At 41.9% G+C, this 20,187-nt stretch overlaps 1 protein-coding gene across 1 annotated transcript in view; it reads left to right on the top strand.

The window, feature by feature from the left end:
• LOC132816107 (metalloreductase STEAP1-like) overlaps positions 1-20,187 on the top strand; it is a 52,777-nt gene that overhangs the window by 16,199 nt on the left and 16,391 nt on the right. Inside the window, exon 3 of the mRNA XM_060825558.1 lies at positions 11,498-11,989. Coding sequence (XP_060681541.1) covers positions 11,498-11,989 — 492 coding nt within the window. The remainder of the gene's footprint in view (positions 1-11,497; positions 11,990-20,187) is intronic.

Genomic DNA, 20,187 nt, shown 5'->3' with positions numbered 1-20,187 from the left:
AATCACTAATTCATCTCCTTGCGAAGCTCATTGACTATGAGTTCCCTTGATAACAAGCAATGGCCTGCTCAGCTGGAACTCGTCACCTGAATCCTTTGTAAAGTAGATCCAAGGGTCGCTCCTGTGGTGCAGAGGTATCACTGAATTATGAGACCTGGGTTCAGGTCCCAGCTGCTCTGGGGATGTGCAATAATGTCTCTGAACAGGTTGATTAGGAAAAATGGTGAAATTTTAAAAATCATGTAAAATGTAAACCCTCTACCTCCTTCCCAAGATCCACAAGCCTGACCACCCTGGCCGACCCATTGTCTCAGCATGCTCCTGCCCCACTGAACTCATCTCTACCTACCTCGACACTGTCCTATCCCCCCTAGTCCAGGAACTCCCCACATACGTTCGAGACACCACCCACGCCCTTAACCTCCTCTAAGACTTCCGTTTCCCCGGCCCCCGATGCCTCATCTTCACCATGGATATCCAATCCCTCTACACCTCCATCCGCCATGACCAGGGACTCCAAGCCCTCCATTTATTCCTCTCCAGACGTCCCCAACAGTACCCTTCCACCGACACACTCATTCATTTGGCCGAACTGGTCCTCACCCTTAACAATTTCTCCTTTGAATCTTCCCACTTCCTCCAGACCAAAGGGGTAGCCATGGGCACCCGTATGGGCCCCAGCTATGCCTGTCTCTTTGTTGGCTACATAGAACAGTTGATCTTCCGTAATTACACTGGCACCACTCCCCACCTCTTCCTCTGCTACATTGATGACTGCATTGGCGCCACCTTGTGCTCTGGCGAGGAGGTTGAGCAATTCATCAACTTCACCAACACATTCCAACCTGACCTTAAATTTACCTGCACCATCTCTGATACCTCCCTCCCCTTCCTGGACCTCTCCATCTCCATTAATGACGACCGACTTGACACTGACATTTTTTACAAACCCACTGACTCCCACAGCTACCTGGATTACACCTCTTCCCACCCTATCTCTTGCAAAAATGCCATCCCATATTCCCAATTTCTCCGCCTCCGCCGTATTTGATCCCAGGAGGACCAGTTCCACCATAGAACACACCAGATGGCCTCCTTCTTTAGAGACCGCAATTTCCCTTCCCACGTGGTTAAAGATGCCCTCCAATGCATCTCGTCTACATCCCGCACCTCCACCCTCAGACCCCACCCCTCCAACTGTAACAAGGACAGAACGCCCCTGGTGCTCACCTTCCACCCTACAAACCTTCGCATAAACCAAATCATCTGCCGACATTTCCGGCACCTCCAAAAAGACCCCACCACCAGGGATATATTTCCCTCCCCACCCCTCTCCGCCTTCCGCAAAGACCATTCCCTCCGTGACTACTTGGTCAGGTCCACGCCCCCCCCCCCTACGACCCACCCTCCCATCCTGGCACTTTCCCCTGCCACCGCAGCAACTGTAAAACATGTGCCCACACCTCCTCCCTCACCTCTATCCAAGAAGGAGCCTTCCACATCCATCAAAGTTTTACCTGCGCATCCACTAATATCATTTATTGTATCCGTTGCTCCCAATGTGATCTCCTCTACATTGGGGAGACTGGGCGCCTCCTAGCAGAGCACTTTAGGGAACATCTCCGGGACACCCGCACCAATCAACCACACCGCCCCGTGACCCAACATTTCAACTCCCCCTCCCACTCTGCCGTGGACATGGATGTCCTGGGCCTCCTTCACTGCCTCTCCCTCACCACCAAACGCCTGGAGGAAGAATGCCTCATCTTCCGCCTCGGAACACTTCAACCCCAGGGCATCAATGTGGACTTCAACAGTTTCCTCATTTCCCCTTCCCCCACCTCACCCGAGTTCCAAACTTCCAGCTCAGCACTGTCCCCATGACTTGTCCGGACTTGTCCGACCTGCCTATCTCCTTTTCCACCTATCCACTCCACCCTCTCCTCCCTGACCTACCACCTTCATCTCCTCCCCCACTCACCCATTGCTACTCTCTTCCCCACCCCCACCCTCCCCTAGATTATCTCTCCACACTTTCAGGCTCACTGCCTTTATTCCTGATGAAGGGCTTTTGCCCGAAATGTTGATTTCGCTGCTCGTTGGATGCTGCCTGAACTGCTGTGCTCTTCCAGCACCACTAATCCAGTCTCCTGAACTGTCTGTCCTGGCCTGGAATTAGCCTATGTATGTCATGAGTAGTGGCTCTATCTTAGTATTCAATAATAAACAATATTCCTTTTAGACAGACTTCCCGAGTTATTACACACTTGTACTCCCATAGATTCCTCACTGATCTCCAGCATTCTACCCTCTCAAAGCTTCTGGCCATCCAAACACTACTGTCTATATCCTAACTGGAACATCCTTTTCTCCCCCTGTACACATTTATTGACGTTGATTCCTTATGCAACAGCATTTTCTTATTAAAATTGTTATCCGTATTTTTGAATTCCTGTTTGGCGTTGCCCCTCCCCATCTCTTGTATCTCTTCTAGTTTTGCAACCCTCTGAAATATTTTCAGTTAACCAATTCCGACCTCTTCTGCATTCACAAAGTTTAATCACTCCATCAGTAGTGGCCAGTGTCCAGTCAACTAAACCTTCCTTCTGAAATTCCAACCACACAACTATTTGTTGTCGCTTCACCAGATGCTCATTTTTAAGAATACCCAGGGTATTCCTGGCATTCCCACCTGCACTCCTCATTGAAATAGGGTTCATATCTACCTTGGTAGTAATAGCCCATAGTTCACAGATTGTGTTGAATTACAGTCTTGTTGTTGATGATGACCCAATTTGTCTCATGGATTCCCCGTCTTTAGTTGCTAGGTCTATTCAAAATCTATCCCATTCAGCATGTTGATAGTCTCAAACAACACTGTAGAGGATATTCTCAATGTGAAGGTTGGAATTCATAAGGAATATGCGTTATCCCACAGTTATTGACAATGCATCATGCCACAAGTATGTTGGTGAGGGAAGTGTGAATCACTGTTTTCCTTCTCACTGGTTTCTTCATCACTAGCTGCAGATACAGTCTAGCCATTATGCCCTTTCGGCCATCTCTGTTGGTAGTGTGATGCAAGCTAATAGTGTGGTCAATGTTGATGTCCTGTACGTAGGTTACAGTCTGTGCCACTCTCAGTGCTTCCTCCAAATTGGAGTTGCAACATGGAAAGGTACTGAATCATCAAGTGAAGGTGATAGAAATAGGCGGCAATTATACAAATATATGACCGCGTATATGGGCAGCACGGTGGCTCAGTGGTTAGCACTGCTGCCTCACAACACTGGGACCCAGATTCGATTCCAGCCTCAGCCGACTATCTGTGTGGAGTTTGCACGTTCTCCCTGTGACTGTGTGTGTTTTCTCTGGATACCAAAGATGTGCAAGTTAGGTGAATTGGCCAAACTAAATTGCCCATGGTGTTCAGGGATGTGTAGGCTAGGTGCATTAGATGGGGTTAGTGTCGGATGGTCGTGTGTGGAAATGAGTCTGGATAGGTTATTCTTCTCAGACTCGTGGACTTGTTGGCCAAAGGGCCAGTTTCCACACTGCAAGCATATGAATTAGGAACTAGTGTAGGCCAGTCAGCCCATCAACTCTGCTTCACCATTTAATAGGTAGTGGCTAATCTGATTCAACACGTCCCCCTAATAACCTTTCACCCTCTGGCTTAACAGAAATCTGTCAGGATTTTGCTTTCATTGCCTTTTCAGGAAGCAAGTCAGCAGGAAGTTTAACATGTCATATATGACCTGATGCCATAAGATTTCATGAGGTCTGGAATAAATGTTGAGGATTCTCAAGGCCTCTACATCCTGACCGTATACCAGTGTGCTGGCATCTCTGGTAGTCTGTCTAATTGATGGGACAGGACATACCCTCAGGTAGAGATGGCAGTGTCTGGGGCATTGTATCTTAGGCATGATTCCATGACGATGACTGTCAGGTTGTTGTTTGATCATTCTCAGGGGCAACTCTTCTATTTTGGCAGAAACCTTCACATACAACTCTGGAGTTTGCAGGATCACCGGAGCTCTGGGAATTATTGTCTTTACAGATATCTTGGTTGATGCTGAGTGTTCCGTCCAGTTTCATTTCTTTTATCAGACTTCCTGATTAACCAAGGACAATAACACCACACCACCACCTCCTCTCAAACACAGCTGAACTCATCATCTTCTCTAAGAGAAGAGGTAGTCTAATGGCCAAGCAGTTATGCAGTAAATAATTTGATCAAAAGAGAACTTGTGTCCTATTTGAAAGTCATCAACCTGCAATATTAATTATATTCCTCTCTCCCCTGTCATCTGACCTGTTAAAGTTTTCCAGCATTTTCCACTTTAGATTTCCAACATCTGCATTGTTTTTCTTTCCTCACTGTTTAGTTTCAAACGAATGTTTGCTTGTGACCTCGAAGGCAACTTGGGGAGCCCATGGAGGTAAAGAATAACTTGACAAGAATTGCTACTAAGGTTTACCTACAAAATTGTAATGGAAGCAACAGTGCAAATTGTTTGAACTAATTATGTTTATCCAATGAAGAATAGAACTGCACTTGACATTCTTTAGTACTGTGTGAGAGAGTAAAATGGTGGCTTATATTTTGCACCATTTGACCTAGTTAAGTCCCAAAATGTTACGCAGCCATGTAATTTTTCGCAATTTAACATCAAGGTTAATAAAAAGAAAGTAAGAGTGGTGATCACCAACTTTTCATAAGGATTTGGGTTTCAAGGAATGTCTTCAAGGAAAAGAGAAATGTGGAAGCAGAGTTCATTCTCTCTTTACCTTCTCCGTTTCTTTTCTCCATTCATGGGCTGAGGATATCGCTGGCTAGGCCAGTACTCATTAAAGATGGCCAATGGCCCAGAGGGCAGTTAAGAGTTAATCACATTGCTGTGAGTCTGGAGTCACATATAGGCTAACCCAGGTAAGAATGGCAAATTGCCTTCCCTAAAGGACATTAGTGAATCAGATGGGTTTTTACAATAATTGTTAATGTATTCATGATCGTCAATAGACTCTTAATTCCAGATTCCTATTTATTGTATTCAAATTCCACCATCTGCCATGGCAGGATTCAAATGCAGGTCTGCAGAACATTCCTGGGTGTCTGGATTAACAATCCAGCAATAATACCATCAGGCCATCGCCTCCCCTAAACTCTATTACTCCATTAGCTTCTATATTCCTGCATCTCAAAGTGACGTTAAATACTTTTCATCATCTTAAAGAGACAATTCTTTCCAGCAACACCTTGACTCACTCTTCAATCTCCCTAACAACTCCTTACCTTCCTATGTCTTCTTTCAATATACACAAATTTGATGCAACTCCAGTTTTTTTTCACCTTCCACTCACTACCTAAGACCCCAAACAATCCACCACCTGCAAGAGATTTAGCAGCTGTTGAGTCCTCCAGAATGACCTTTACCCACTCCTTTGTCTGTCCAACTGTTTTTCTGTCTCTTTGGGCTCTACTTCCACCTATTCTTCACCTCATCCCCACTCTCCCCACACCCTCTTCTGTATAAAAAAAATCCTTTTACTCATTGCCATTTTGGACCCGAAATGTTAACTTGATTTCTGTCCACAGGTGCTGCCAGACCTGTTGAGATTTTCCAGCAATTTCTGTTTTTTATTTCAGATTTTCAGCATCCACAGTTTGTTGGTTTTTTGAAAATGATTTGTGTTGTATGCCTTTCACTTTAGTAAGCTGTGGCTATCGACTACAGTGCAATCTCCACTACAATGGTGAGACTAAATGTAGATTATGTGGCTTCTTTGTGGAACAGTTGTTTTCAATCCTTAAGTAGAATCCTGTGGTCCTGAGCTTCTGATCAGCTGTCATTTTAATTCTCCACCATCTGACGTGCCTGTTCCTCAGCCTTCTGCTGTGTTCCAGTGAAACTAAATAGAAGCTTGAGGAAAAGTAGCTCATCATTTTATTTGGCACTGTGTCGTGTTCAGGATTCAAAACTGAATTCAATAATTTCAGACTACAACGTCTACCCTATTTTGATAAACCTGAAAGAACTAAGGAAGGGTCACTCAACTCAAAATGTTAACTGTGATTTCTCTGTGCAGACGCTGCCAGACCTGCTGAGCTTATCCAGCAATTTCTGTTTTTGTGTCCTATTTTGCTCCCTTTTTCCTGATTTTTGTTGCATCACCAGTTGTTTTAGTCGGTTGTCATTCTGCCATCTACCTGTTCGCGACACATATTTTGGTTCTTACCCCATGACGACTCACTTTTGCCTTGCACCACCAACAACCAACACTATTGTCATTTAAAGAAAAGATGGTTCAGGTACTATCAATGGAAGGGTAGATAACAAATCCAGAGTTCTTTGGATGAAAAAGAAAGGTAGAAATTATAAGATAGAATTAAAAAATGTGCTATGACAGATGTACAGTTGAGAACCAGAGTGAATATAGAAGACTCTGAGAAGTGGTGAGAAAGCAAACAAGAGACTCAGAGAAGGAATATGAAAGGAGACTGGCAGCTAACATGGGAAATCCACTGTAATTTTATAAATAGTAAAAAAGGCAGGAAAGTGGGGAATGAGACTGATTCGGGTTCAAAGGGGGTTTTAGATGTGTAAGCCGATAGGAAGACTGAAGTATTAAACTATGACCTTGCATCTATCTTTACCAAGGAAAAAGATGTTATGCAGGCTACAGTGAAAGAGAAAGAAATTAAGTCACTGAAAGAGTTTAAAATGGACAAAGATGAAGAATTGAGTAAGCTGTTTGTATTTCAAGTTAACAAGGCACTGGAACTGATATCCAAGTTTACTGAAAGAAGTGAGAATGGAAATTGCAGATGCACTGCAATAATCTTTTAGTCTTCCTTAGACTCAGGGATGGTTTCAAAGGACTGGAGAATTGCATATGTTATCCCTTCTTTTATAAAGGGGTATAAGGATAATCCAAACAATATCAGTCAGTTTAACTTCAGTGGTTGGGAAACATCAAGAAACAATTCAGGACAAAATAAATAGGCATGTGGATAAATACAGTATGGGTTCATTAAGAACGGATGTCATTGATGTAAATCTTTTTTAGGTTCCTGGAGCTTTTGTTTTGAAGAGGTAATAAAGAATTGATTAAGGCAATTTTATAGATGTGGTTCATGCAGGCTACCAATAAATATTTGATACAGTGCCAGACAGCAGACTTGTGAGCAAAGGTCAAGCTCATAGAATATGAAGGGATAGCAGCACCATGGATATAAATTTGGCTGAGTGTTAGGAAACAGAGTAATGCTTAATGGATGTGCTTCAGGCTGGGGGGAGGTTTTTCTGTGAATTTCACCAAAGGTCCATGTTCGAATGCTTGTTTTTACTGCTTAATTACTTAGACCTTGTTGAATTTGTGCAATTGCAGATGTTAGGAGCTTGGAAGCATTGTAGACATTAGGGGATAGTGTAGAACAACATTAGAAATTGGTGGAGAGACAGATGGTGTCAGGTGAAGTTAAATCCAGCAAAGTGCAAGAAAATATATTTTTGGAAGGAAGAACCAGTAAAATAAAAGACTCAACACTAAAAGAAGCATGGGGCAGAGGAACCTTGGGTAATATATGCAAAAAAACAGTAAAAGTGATGTAACAGGTTGGTAGTGCAGTTAACAAAGCATATGACATCCTAGGCTTTATTAACAGAGTACAAGAACAAGGAGTTATGTGGAACTTAATTAGACCCTAGTTCGATTTTGCAGTTTGAGCACCATGGATGAAGGAAGTAGTGAAGGCATTGGGCATTATTCAGAAAAGATTTCAGAGAATGATTCCAGAGATGGGCGATTTCAGTTATGAAGATAGATTGGAGAAACTTGAACTGTTTTCCTTGGAGAAGAGAAGAATGAGAGGACATCTGATTGAAGAATTTAAAATCATGAGGAGGGTGGATAGAATAAATAGGGAGAAAATGTTCTCACTAATGAAGGGACTAAGAATGAGAGGGCGCAGATTTAAACTAATTAATCAAAAGGTGAAACAATGAAAAATGTTTACACTCAACAAGTGGTCAAGTGCACTTCCTGAGAGTGTGGTGGGGAGTTTGTTACGAGCCATCAAGCCAACATTCTGTGATTTTATTGAAACTGGCTACAAGATGGATACCTCTGTCAGTGCCTTGTTTCCTGATGAAGGGCTTATGCTCGAAACGTCGAATTCTCTATTCCTGAGATGCTGCCTGGCCTGCTGTGCTTTGACCAGCAACACATTTTCAGCTTCACACATGACTGCAGTTAGCCAGGACAAACATTAGTACAGTTTTGAATTATATATCACTGTATTTATTTATTCATTCATTCGAATCCCCCTTTTCATCAAGAACATTTTGAATTAACTACATTACCCAACTGGTGTTAATAGAACTGATCTTGTGCATTAGCAGTTTGTTATCTTCCTCAGTCTCTGCACATGTGTTACACACACATGGAGGAATCTTACCATTTTCTGGCTATGTTTATCTTTTAACTTTATGTTAAATTAGGAAAATAAAAAAAATGAAGGACTGTAATGTACCTAATTTTTGTACCTATTTATTTTAGTACCTGTGATTTGTAACTAGGTACTTTCTGCCTAAGATGGCACCATGTGTGGTGACGATGTACATTTTTCACTGTATGCCTATACCTTTGTTCTCGAATACGCGTGACACTACAACCTAATTCTAATTCTCTTTCTAATTCTAAGTGCAAGTTGTGCATGTTTGATGAAACAATTTTTGCCACGAGGCCAAGCCAGTTTGCTCACCATATCTTACCAAGCTTCGTTCAAGCCCTCATAGCGAGAATCATGACCTATTTTTGTCCTGACTCATCACGTTCTGTTCCTGGAGCAATACACCACTCACTGGAGATATGGGGCGACAATGTATTAAAAAGGCTAAGATGCACCTGGACAAACACTGTCACCGTGGAGCTGCCTTGCATGATTCCTGACGTTTGCCCTGAACATGGAAGACAGGGGGAAATAGGCGCCCTATGATGTGGGCAGGGTTCTGCTGGATGAGACAGTGCATGGGTAGAACTTCCTCTTACCCCAGTATCAGTGTGGAGAGAACACATTACCAGGCCATACCAGCCTGGTCTGAGATAGCCACCCACACTGAAGCAGTCTCAGCCATCTGGAAGAATGCCAGGCATTTGATCATTGCCTTTCTCCAATCTGCCTGCACAAGTGCTGTGATTCTCTCTGATATCTCATACTCATTCATTCTTTACTACTGCATTCACTCCTCACCAAGGCTCATGTTCTATCACTCTCACTATTGCCTGCAACAACTTCCCCACTCACTGTGACCCGTTCCAAACTGCCATACCACTTTACTCTGCATGCATACTGCACTGCCAACTCTCTTGCTCTAGGAAACCTGCACCAACAGAAATAACTATGCCTCCCACTTCAATTTTCCGTAACAGATGCCTCCCCCTCATTCTACTAATAAAACATCACGGAATAGGACAGACAAAGTCAAGATAACACACCATCTGTCATTCAGCTCCTTACACCTTATGAGCGGAGGACCCTGACCCTGATTTCCCTAATAAAGAGCATCAATGGGAACTCATCACACCAGTGCAAGGATCTTGCTATGTCTTTTGAGCAAAACAGAGACATTGCAGCAAGATGATCTCAACGTTGAGTCTACCATCTAAGTAAATTTTGCCACTCATCTCGTCACTTAGAGCCTGGTAAGATTCCACCCACACTGTTTAAATTGTGCTGGTTTCTTTATGATGCATATACACATTGTTGTTGGCTGTACATCCAAGTGATGTGCTTCCCGTGGGAAGCATCATTCCTGTGTCACTTGTTGTTGCTGCGATAACTGTTGGTGTTCCATTGCTGTTTCGGAATTGCTGTGGACCTCTAAGACTGATATTTGATCTGTGGTCTGCACAGTGATGAATTCACCTCTTCCTGATCGGCTGCCTGCATTTGAGGAACAGCTGTTCCAGTTCTGAGCATGCGCCTGCAGTTGTGATTTGCATCCACCATATAAGATTAAGGCAATAACTGCTTACATGAGCCCAAAGTTGCCACTTCAGCTAATTTTTGTTGAGAGTGATGAAGCTTCTTTTTCTGACTAATCCCCCAGTGCTCAAGTCTTGTAATGGTTCAGCAGTCTTGTCAAGTTTAAATTTGGTTTTCTGCCATTTCACCTTGAATTTGAAATTCCCACCTGTTACTAGTCATTGAATCATAAAGTCATTCAGCAGATACACAGACCCTTCTGTCCAACCAGTCCATGCTAAATCCCAGACTAAGCTAGTCGCATCTGCCTGTTCCTGGCCCATATCTCTCCAAACCTTTCCTACTCATATATCTATTAAATTGTCATTTAAATGTTGTAATTGTATCTGCATCCACCACTTCTTCATTCCACATGCAAACCACACTCTGTGTTTTAAAAAAAAGCCTCATGTCTTTTTTAAATCTCTCTCCTCTCTTCTTAAAAAATGTGTTCCCAGTCTTGAAATTCCCAGTCTCGAAATTCCCCATCTTGGGGAAAAGATAACTACCATCAACTCTATCTATACCTGTCATTATTTTATAACCTTCTATTAGGTGACCTTTCAACCGTGAAAAAGGTCCCAGCCTGTCCACCCTTTCTTCATAACTAAAACCTTCCATACTCGGCAACATCTTCGAAAAGCTCTTCTGAACCCTCTCCAGCTTTATAGTACTTCTGGTTTTAATAACTTCTTACTATTGAAAGAATATTTGAGTACTGCATACTATGAGTCCTTTTTAGTGGACTCCTTTTAATGCCTTCAGTAGTTGTGTTTCTCCACTTGAGGATTGCCATGAGTACGTATGTATTGGATTTGTTCGATTGTTTTATGACTCCTTAGGTAATTATGATAGCCAATTCAGCCTTTCCATTTCACTGGGGATAGAATGAAGGTGGTGTAAGGTGTTGAATTTCCCAATCATTTATGAAACGGCTGAGTTCTTCACTCATGAACTGAGGGCCATTGTCACTCATCACAGAGTTGGGAATGCCATAGCAGTTGAAGTTTTCTTCAAGAATGTCCCAAACAATATCCAAAAGGGAATTAAATGGTTCTTTAGAAAGGGAGGAATGTACAATGTTACGTGGAGAGGATGCTCATCTGGAGAGCCAGCGCATACATGATGAGCTGGATGACCTCATTTTGCACTGTAAAAACCCAGTGACTCTGCATGTGAGCATTACATGAATTGTCTGATTGATCATTTTGTTCCAGAACTCCACGCCTGTCCCCATTCCCAATTATAGGTTGTGTCAGTTAGAAGAAAACCTCTGATTTTATTTGGAATGAATACTTCTACTTATAGCAGAGGATAGTTATGTTAAAGCTGTACAGCTGTGTAGACAACTCGCCCAGTTATTCAAGTTCCATATTTATAAAATAAAACGAAGGAAAATTCTGCTCGTTTGAAAGCCGCCTACTTCTTTTTGTTCACTGAATCAAAATCTAATTTGTGTTGCAGAATTCTGGGATATCAACAAGAAATTCAAAATGGCCAAAACATCCTCCTTTTGATGACTTTGAATATCCTTCACAACTTGATAGCCAGCTGGAGTTTTTCCCCCTTTGGCGTTTTCCTGTAAAGCTAGCTGGGGGATTGTCCATTGTTGTTTTCGTATATACTTTACTGAGAGATATCATTCACCCCTATGTAACTGAAAGCAAAAACGTATTCTACAGAATTCCCATTTTGGTCATGAACAAAATGCTTCCAGTGGTTGCCATTATACTTTTGGCTTCGGTGTATTTACCAGGAATTTTGGCAGCCATTTTTCAGCTCTATTATGGGACCAAATACCGACAGTTTCCTCAATGGCTGGCTCACTGGATGTTGGTACGAAAACAACTAGGACTTATCAGCTTCTTCTATGCTGTGCTGCATGCATTCTTCAGTCTCTGCTATCCTATGAGAAGATCATACAGATACAAACTACTCAACTGGGCATATCAGCAGGTAAGAATAAGAATAACTCTTAACTTAATTATTTTTAACGCATGATATTTTTGGGAATTCTCTTGATTATAAATGTAAACTTATTCTGGAATACATTCCTGTTTTCCACCGCCAGTAATGTCAAAAATGAATAAAATGCCACCTAAGTTACAGAAGTTAATGCCTCAGCATAATTTTCTTCATTTGCCAGGTTCATGTGATTGAATTTATAACTACTTCTGAGCATTTGTTTTGCATTGCACACTTACACCTATTATGGGGATAACAGCTATTCAATCATTTCACACAACCATGGATTTTGTTGAAACACTGTGAAGTAGTTTTCAATCCAAATGCCAGAAGTTAACGAATAATATTTGGTCTTGCAGTGTTAACACATTCTTTGAAAATAGTTTGTCTCAATTCTGTAGTAATTTAACAATTGGTCATCAATAGACTCAATAATTTCTGCTTCTAACTTTTGTCACTAGGTTAATATCAGAAAATATTATCACAGAAGCCTGACTGTTGTTTATTGTTTTATTACTCATATAATTAATATGATTATTAAGTGAGTGAGTCTAGTCCCAGACTAAAAATCAATTTGTCTGCTTTATAGCTTTGATTAGCCAAATTAAGATTAAATGGTGCTTTGAATGATTTGTTCTCCAATTTTATAGATCCACCCTACAGAAGTTTAACTCCTTTTCTTTTGCTTGTTCCTATTCCATATATATAACTACCCATTGATTACATCATTACGGTGTCACAATCTCAATTTCATGCTAATCGCATCAAACTGTACAATGTTTATCACTAACATAATCGAGAGCTTTCACTCTATAATCTGCCTGGCTGATCAAGTCTTGGAAATTGCTGTGGTTTTAATTTTGGCAAAACTGGAGCCATCATATTTAACTGCTGCTAACAAAGCCTCCTGACTGCATCAACCTCTTTGGTTGAACTTGGTAGTGCATGAATTGTTTTTGATCCATAGCTGAATTTATTCTATGTTTATGATTTGTGACTAAGTCTCACTCCTCTCCTTTGTTGCTGGAATTCCTCTCTTTGGTTTCTTGTGTGACTGAAACCTCCTGGTATTTTTCTTTCCTCTCAAATTTCACTAACTTCATCACGTCTCAAATTACCTTCACGGTACCTGCAAAATAATCCACTGGCCTGCTGCTTTGACTTATAAGCTCCCGTGATTGTCTGTCCTTGTGTTTATTGACTCCTGGACTGTCTTCATTTTTAGATCCATTTGTAACATTGTCTAAGTTATTGAGAAACCCACCCCATCTATGTTCTAATGTTTCCATCTCTTCTTTCCTGGACACTTATTCAGTCCAGTGGGTCTGCAATTTGGATACATTTTGTTTTACTCCTGGTTTTGTACACCCTGCCAAAAGAAGTTGTCAGTATCTTTCTTGGTCTTTCACCTGCACAAATTCCTTTTAACATGACATTTAACCATCATCCTCATCCTTTCCCGTTTAAAGTCTTTAAAGTTTTACAGTCTTGTTTTACATTAGAAGTAATATATAAATGTTTGTTGAAATAGAATTTGTATCTATCATGAATTATTTGGAGGTACGATGCTAAAGAACAGCTATGAGACCAGAGGTCAGTTCCAGTCTTGAACAATGTTTACCAGCCCCGTCAAAACTATCTATGGGAGTGAATCCTTCAGTCATCTGTTTGAAGCACCTGCTGACAAGCCAGCCAAGGCATGGACATGTTGTAGGCCAGATAGCCTTGCCTTCCAAATAAAGATTACTTTATAAAATAGGGGAGGCAATGGCCTAGTGGTAATGTTGCTAGCCTGTTAATCCTTAGACCCAAGGAATGTTTTGGAGGCCCAACTTTGAATTCTGCTATTGTAAATGGTGGAATTTGAATTCAATAGAAGTCTGGAATTAGGGGTTAATGATGACCACAAATTGATTGCCAGAAGAACACATCTGGTTCACTGATGTCTTTTAAGATAGGAAACTGCCATTTTTACCAGGTCTGGTCAACATGTGACTCCAGACCCACAGCAATGTGGCTGACTCTTAACTATCCTATGGACTGGGCAATAAATACTGACTCAACTAGCCATGCCCTCATCTCACGAATGAACAAAAATAAACGAAAGAAGAGCATTTGGCTTTAAAAGCTCTTTTCAAGACCTTAGCATGTGTTAAAGAACATCATAAACCATGTTCTTTTTTGTTAAACCATTGTTGTCATATAGGGAAACATGGCAGCTAATTTGAACACATCAAAAGTTCACAAACAGCCAGGGATAACTGACCATGTTATTTTTGTGATGTTGAGTGAGGGGTAGACAGATTATCATCTTCAAATAGTGCTACAGAAATTTTTATGTCCTCTTGAGTGGACTGATTGACATTTGATTTAATGTTTCATTCAAAAGACAGCACCCTGGCAGTGTTAGACATAGAACATAGAACAGTACAGCACAGAACAGGCCCTTCAGCCCACGATGTTGTGCCGACCATTGATCCTCATGTAAGGTAAACCTAATGTACAAACCCTCAAATTTCTGTGACCATATGCATGTCCAGCAGTCTCTTAAATATCCCCAATGACCTTGCTTCCACAACTGCTGCTGGCAACGCATTCCATGCTCTCTCAACTCTCTGCGTAAAGAACCCTCCTCTGACATCCCCTCTATACTTTCTGCCAAACAGCTTAAAATTATGACCCCTCATGTTAACAATTTCTACCCTGGGAAAAGGTCTCTGGCTATCAACTCTATCTATGCTTCTCATTATCTTGTACACCTCAATTAGGTCCCCTCTCTTTTTTCCAAAGAAAACAGTCCGAGTTCAGTCGACCTCTCTTCGTAAGATAAGCCCTCCATTCCAGGCAGCATACTGGTAAACCTCCTCTGAACCCTCTCCAAAGCATCCACATCTTTCCGATAATAGGGCGACCAGAACTGGACACAATATTCCAAGTGCAGTCTAACCAAAGTTTCATAGAGCTGCAACAAGATTACAGGCTCTTAAACTCAATCCCCTGTAATGAAAGCCAAAACATGCTTTCATAACAACCCTGTCCACTTGGGTGGCAATTTTAAGGGATCTATGAACCTGCACACCAAGGTCCTGTTGTTCCTGCACACTGCCAAGAATCCTATCTTTAATCCAGTACTCAACTTTCAAGTTCGACCTTCGAAAATGCATCACTTCGCATTTATCCAGGTTGAACTCCATCTGCCACCTCTCAGCCCATCTCTGCATCCTGTCAATGTCACGCTGCAGCCTACAACAGTCCTCTCCATACTGTCAACGACGCCTCCAACCTTTGTGTCATCTGCAAATTTGCTAACCCGTCCTTCAATCTCCTCATCCAAATCATTAATAAAAATTACAAAGAGTAGAGGCCCAAGAACAGAGCCCTGTGGAACACCAATCACCACTGACTTCAGGGAGAATACTTTCCTTCCACTACCACTCGCTGTCTTCTGTCGACCAAACAATTCTGTATCCAGACAGCTAAATTTCCCTGTATCCCATTCCCCCTGACCTTCTGGACGAGCCTATCATGGGGAACCTTATCAAATGCCTTACTGAAGTTCATATACACCACATCCACCGCTCGACCCTCATCAACTTGTCTAGTAACATCCTCAAAGAACTCAATAAGATTTGTGAGGCATGACCTGCCACTCGCAAAGCCGTGCTGACTGCATTTAATCAAGCCATGCTCTTCCAGATGGTCAGAAATCCTATCCCTCAGAATCCTTTCCAGCACCTTGCAGACGACAGACATGAGACTGACTCATCCATAATTGCCAGGGATTTCCCTATTTCCTTTCTTGAAGAGAGGAGTTACGTTTTCCTCCCTCCAGTCCTCAGGTACGACTCTGGTGGAGAGCGACAGCTGCCTGACCTGCTGCGCTTTTCCAGCAACACATTTTCAGCTCTGATCTCCAGCATCTGTAGTCCTCACTTTCTTCTTTTTACCCATTACTACATTCACACTTTTCCAAAATCTGCCAACCTATGCTTTCTTCAATCTTCCTGTTGCTATTGGGGAGCCTGTAGCAAACCCCTAATGAGGTGACTGCTCCCTTACTATTCCTAATTTACACCCATACTGACTCAGTAGGCAGACCCTCCTTGACAATGGTAACTTCTGTAGCTGTAATACCCTCTCTGATCAGCAGTGCTACACCCCCTCCTCTTATCCCCCCTCCCTATTCTTTTTAAATGTTCTAAACCATGGAACTTCCAGCAACCATTCCTTCCCCTGAGAAACCCCACATCTCTGTTATGGCCACAACATCATAGCACCAGGTACTGATCCATGCTGTATGCTCATCACTTTTATTCCTGTAACTCCTTGCATTAAAGCAAACACACTTTAACCAATCCATTGGTTCTTTCCCAGGAAATTCCTTCCCACTGGCTGCGCTACCTCTTGCTATTGCCTCATCACCATCACCTCTCACCACCGGTATATAGCTCAGATTCCCACCCCCCCTGCCCGTCATTATCCATGTCTAAATATCAAGTAAGATTATGTGCTCACATCATGGAGTAAGGCTTAATTTTACCCATGACTGCCTGATTTGGGTAAAATAGCCCTCTTTCAGGAGAAGCAATCTAAATTCCCAGTTAAGTCTCAGCTTACAACTTATTTTGGATTTATTAGTGTGGCTTGCAGGTGAACGTTCAGCCAGTGGTGTTCCCACGTATCTGATGTCCTTGCCTTTCTGATGTGATCGTGGTTTCGTAAGAACGGGAGTAGTTGTTTGGCTCTTCAAGCCTGCTCCACCATTCAAAACGTTCGTAGCTGAGCTGGTTGAGATATCCTTTCCACTCTCCTCTTTGCGCCCGTATTCCTGACTCATATTTCTGTCGAAATCTATTGAACTCAGTGTTGGATAACTGTAAAGACCCAATCTCCACTGCCTTAAGGGGAAAAGAATTCCATGCTCTAACAACACTCCAACGGAAGAAAGAATTCTCCTTAGCCATGTCTTAAAATGAAGCCCTGTTATTCTTAAACTCTGTCTCCTAGTCTTAGTCTCCCACCAACAAGAGGTAACATCCCACTGATCTCCACCCTATCCAGTTCGCTCAAGGCGTTGTATGTTTTAATAAGGTCACCTCTCACTCTTCTAAGTTCCAATGGATATAGCTAGTATTTCTTCATAAGTCAAGACCTTCATCACAGGAATAGGTTGAGTGACTCTTTACTGAAATGCTTCTAAACAGTTATATATTTCTTTTCAAATAAGAAGACCAAAACAGGATAGTCCAGATGTGGTGTATTCAAATCCCTGTGTGGTTATAGTAAAACTTCCCTGATTCTATGTTCAGTTCACCTTGTTAGAAACACCAATAGTCCTTTCTAATCACTTGTTATACCTGCATACAAACTTGCTGTGATTCATGCACTAGGACCCACACATTTAAATAGTTATTGTTTTTCCAAACTCCCTGCCAAATAGACAAGTTCACATTTAAACACATTGCATTCCAACTGCAAAACTTTGCCTACTCACTTAACCATGTATGTCCCTTTGCAAAAGCTCAACCTCATCTTGATAACTACTTTCCTACTTATCTTGATGTCACCATCAAATTTAATGATGACACATTTGGCTCCCTCAACCAAATCATTTGTATCCACTGTAAATAGTTGGAAACTCGATACTGATCCCTGTGGAATTCCACTAGTGACAGTTTGCCATCCTGAAAGAGACCATTTATCCATACTCTCTACTTCCGGTCAGCAAACCAATCCTTTATTCATATATTACTCCCTACAACCTGTGTCTTTTCTGGCAACTTGTGCAGCATGTGGAACCTTGTTGACATCATCTGAGAAATAATTTACTTATTTTCAATTTCAAAAATGTCTATTTTTTAAACCCTTCTAATGTCATTGGTATTTTGTTCATCTCACTGGTAAATAAAGAGCCAAAGTAACTATTTAATATTTCTACTATTTTCCTGTCTTCATCTGAAAATTTACCTTCAATATCCTTTATCCTCTCCCTATCCTGATATTTCTGTGTCTATATTATTGCTTTTGCATTCAATTTCACAGCTTATCTGTTTTCCCAATTTTTTCTTAAATTTTACTTCCTATGTTCCATTTTGTCATCATCCTTCTTTGTTTGCAACATAGCTAATGGCTTGTTTTTTTCCCTTCAGTTAGTATTCCATATTGGCTAATTTATTTTGTTGCCTTAGAGAAATCAATTTATTCTGAAGCTTTTTTTTAACTTTGCTTTTAACTTCCCCACTGCTTTTCTACCTCTGTCATTTTTTTTCAGTTCATCTCCCTTAGTTTATACTCTCATATGTCAAAAATAAATTACTTAAATCCCATTACTTTTTGTTTAAACCTGCTCCTACAGTACCCCTCCCTTTCAGAAACAGATCTTCACCTTGATCTTAAAAGAACACCCTCAGTAGGACTGGCCTTCCAAACTGACATTTTATCTCTAATGCCAGTATGGATTTTGCGAGTTTTCAAATATCATGGACACTCTTGAGCATGATTACAGTATGGTATTGCTTAAAAAATTGCTGCATCTACTAGCTTTTATCAAATAAATTATTAACACACTGTTAAATCTGCTCTTTCTGCAATGTTCCTTGTGTACACTGCTGTGACAGAATTTATTGTTTAACTTCGGGTTAATCTGTACTGTCTTTTTTCAAAGGCAGTAAATTAATTTGGAGTATTCACTTATGTGGCTCTGAAATATATCCGGATATTGTTTTATCCCCATCTGTAAGATATTGGGCCAACCGATCTAAACGACCTGTTGGAATTCTCAGTTTGAGTACATGATTAATTTTAATTGTATGTTTTATTTGAGTACAGAATGTGGATGTTGCTGGCTAGGCCATCAGGTGAGCAGGACGCTAACTTGCAAAGTGAGTGAATATTTTGTTAGCTCCACTTAACCCTGTTACAGATCCAGATGTAAAGGACCATCTGGTAGCTGCTTTCTCAATTTCTGCTGCAGCACTGGCAGAAGCTACCTGATGTCTGAACTCAGTGCAGCTCCACCTTTGCCCATAATATGCCTGAAATGGCAGCCAAGGGCAGGATTCCAAAAAGGGTCGAGGAGAAAGTGAGGTCTGCAGATGCTGGAGTATCAGAGCTGAAAATGTGTTGCTGGAAAAGCGCAGCAGGTCAGGCAGCATCCAAGGAACAGGAAACTCGACATTTCGGGCATAAGCCCTTCATCAGGAATTTCCTGATGAAGGGCTTATGCCCGAAACATCGAGTTTCCTGTTCCTTGGATGCTGCCTGACCTGCTGCGCTTTTCCAGCAACACATTCCAAAAAGGGTCCCAAGTTAACAGCAACCAAAAACATTAAAGGCACGAAGAAGCACAAGATGAGCTGGAAGGAGAATTACAGCATCTACATCTAGATGCCAGATACCAGCAACTCCTCCTCTACCCTGAATGACATCAACTTTTTGGGTGGTACAGTGGCACAGTGGTTAGCACTACTGCCTTGCAGCGCCAGGGACCCAGGTTCAATTCTACCTCAGGCAACTATCTGTGTAGAGTTTGCACATTCTCCCAGTGTCTGTATGCGTTACCTCCTACAGTCCTACGATGTGTGGGTTAGGTGGAATAGACATGTTAAATTGCCCATGGTGCCCAGGGATTAGTCATGGGAAATGTAGGATTACAGGAATAGGGTAGGGGGGGTTGAGTCTGTGGAGGGTTCATGTGGACTTAATGGGCCAAATGACATGTTTCCGCACTGTAGGGTTTCTATGATTCTATGAAAAAAAAATTGCCAGTGCCATCTTTGAGCACATTGCTTGCAAGATGTCCTGCCTCACCTGATGCAGCAAGTGGCAGACCATCTCCTCCTGGGATATCCAGACCACAATCTGCCTGCTACTGCCCGGGGAGCTGGCCAAGTACATCATCCCCGAGGGCACCAAGGTACTCACCAACAGACTGCAAATGAAACATCTCTCTAGACAAACTGAAAGAGAGAGGTCATGGGATCCATCTTTATCACCAGGCTGGCGCCATCATGGCAGCGGCAGAGCCCAATGTTCGGGGGCTTTTGCAAAAGTCCAGCGATATTTCTTCAAGCCGATTACTAGGATTGTAGAGATACTTCACAATGGGACATCAATTGGAACAGGGCGTTGGTCTCTCTCTCTCAGGATGACAGCATTTTTGCTGTACCACCTGACTCACCAGTGCTTGT

The sequence above is a fragment of the Hemiscyllium ocellatum genome, chromosome 5 (assembly GCF_020745735.1).
Source record: "Hemiscyllium ocellatum isolate sHemOce1 chromosome 5, sHemOce1.pat.X.cur, whole genome shotgun sequence".
Taxonomy (NCBI): domain Eukaryota; kingdom Metazoa; phylum Chordata; class Chondrichthyes; order Orectolobiformes; family Hemiscylliidae; genus Hemiscyllium; species Hemiscyllium ocellatum.
The sequence above is the reverse complement of the archived record's forward strand: the minus strand, read 5'-3'. Positions and strand labels throughout refer to the sequence as shown.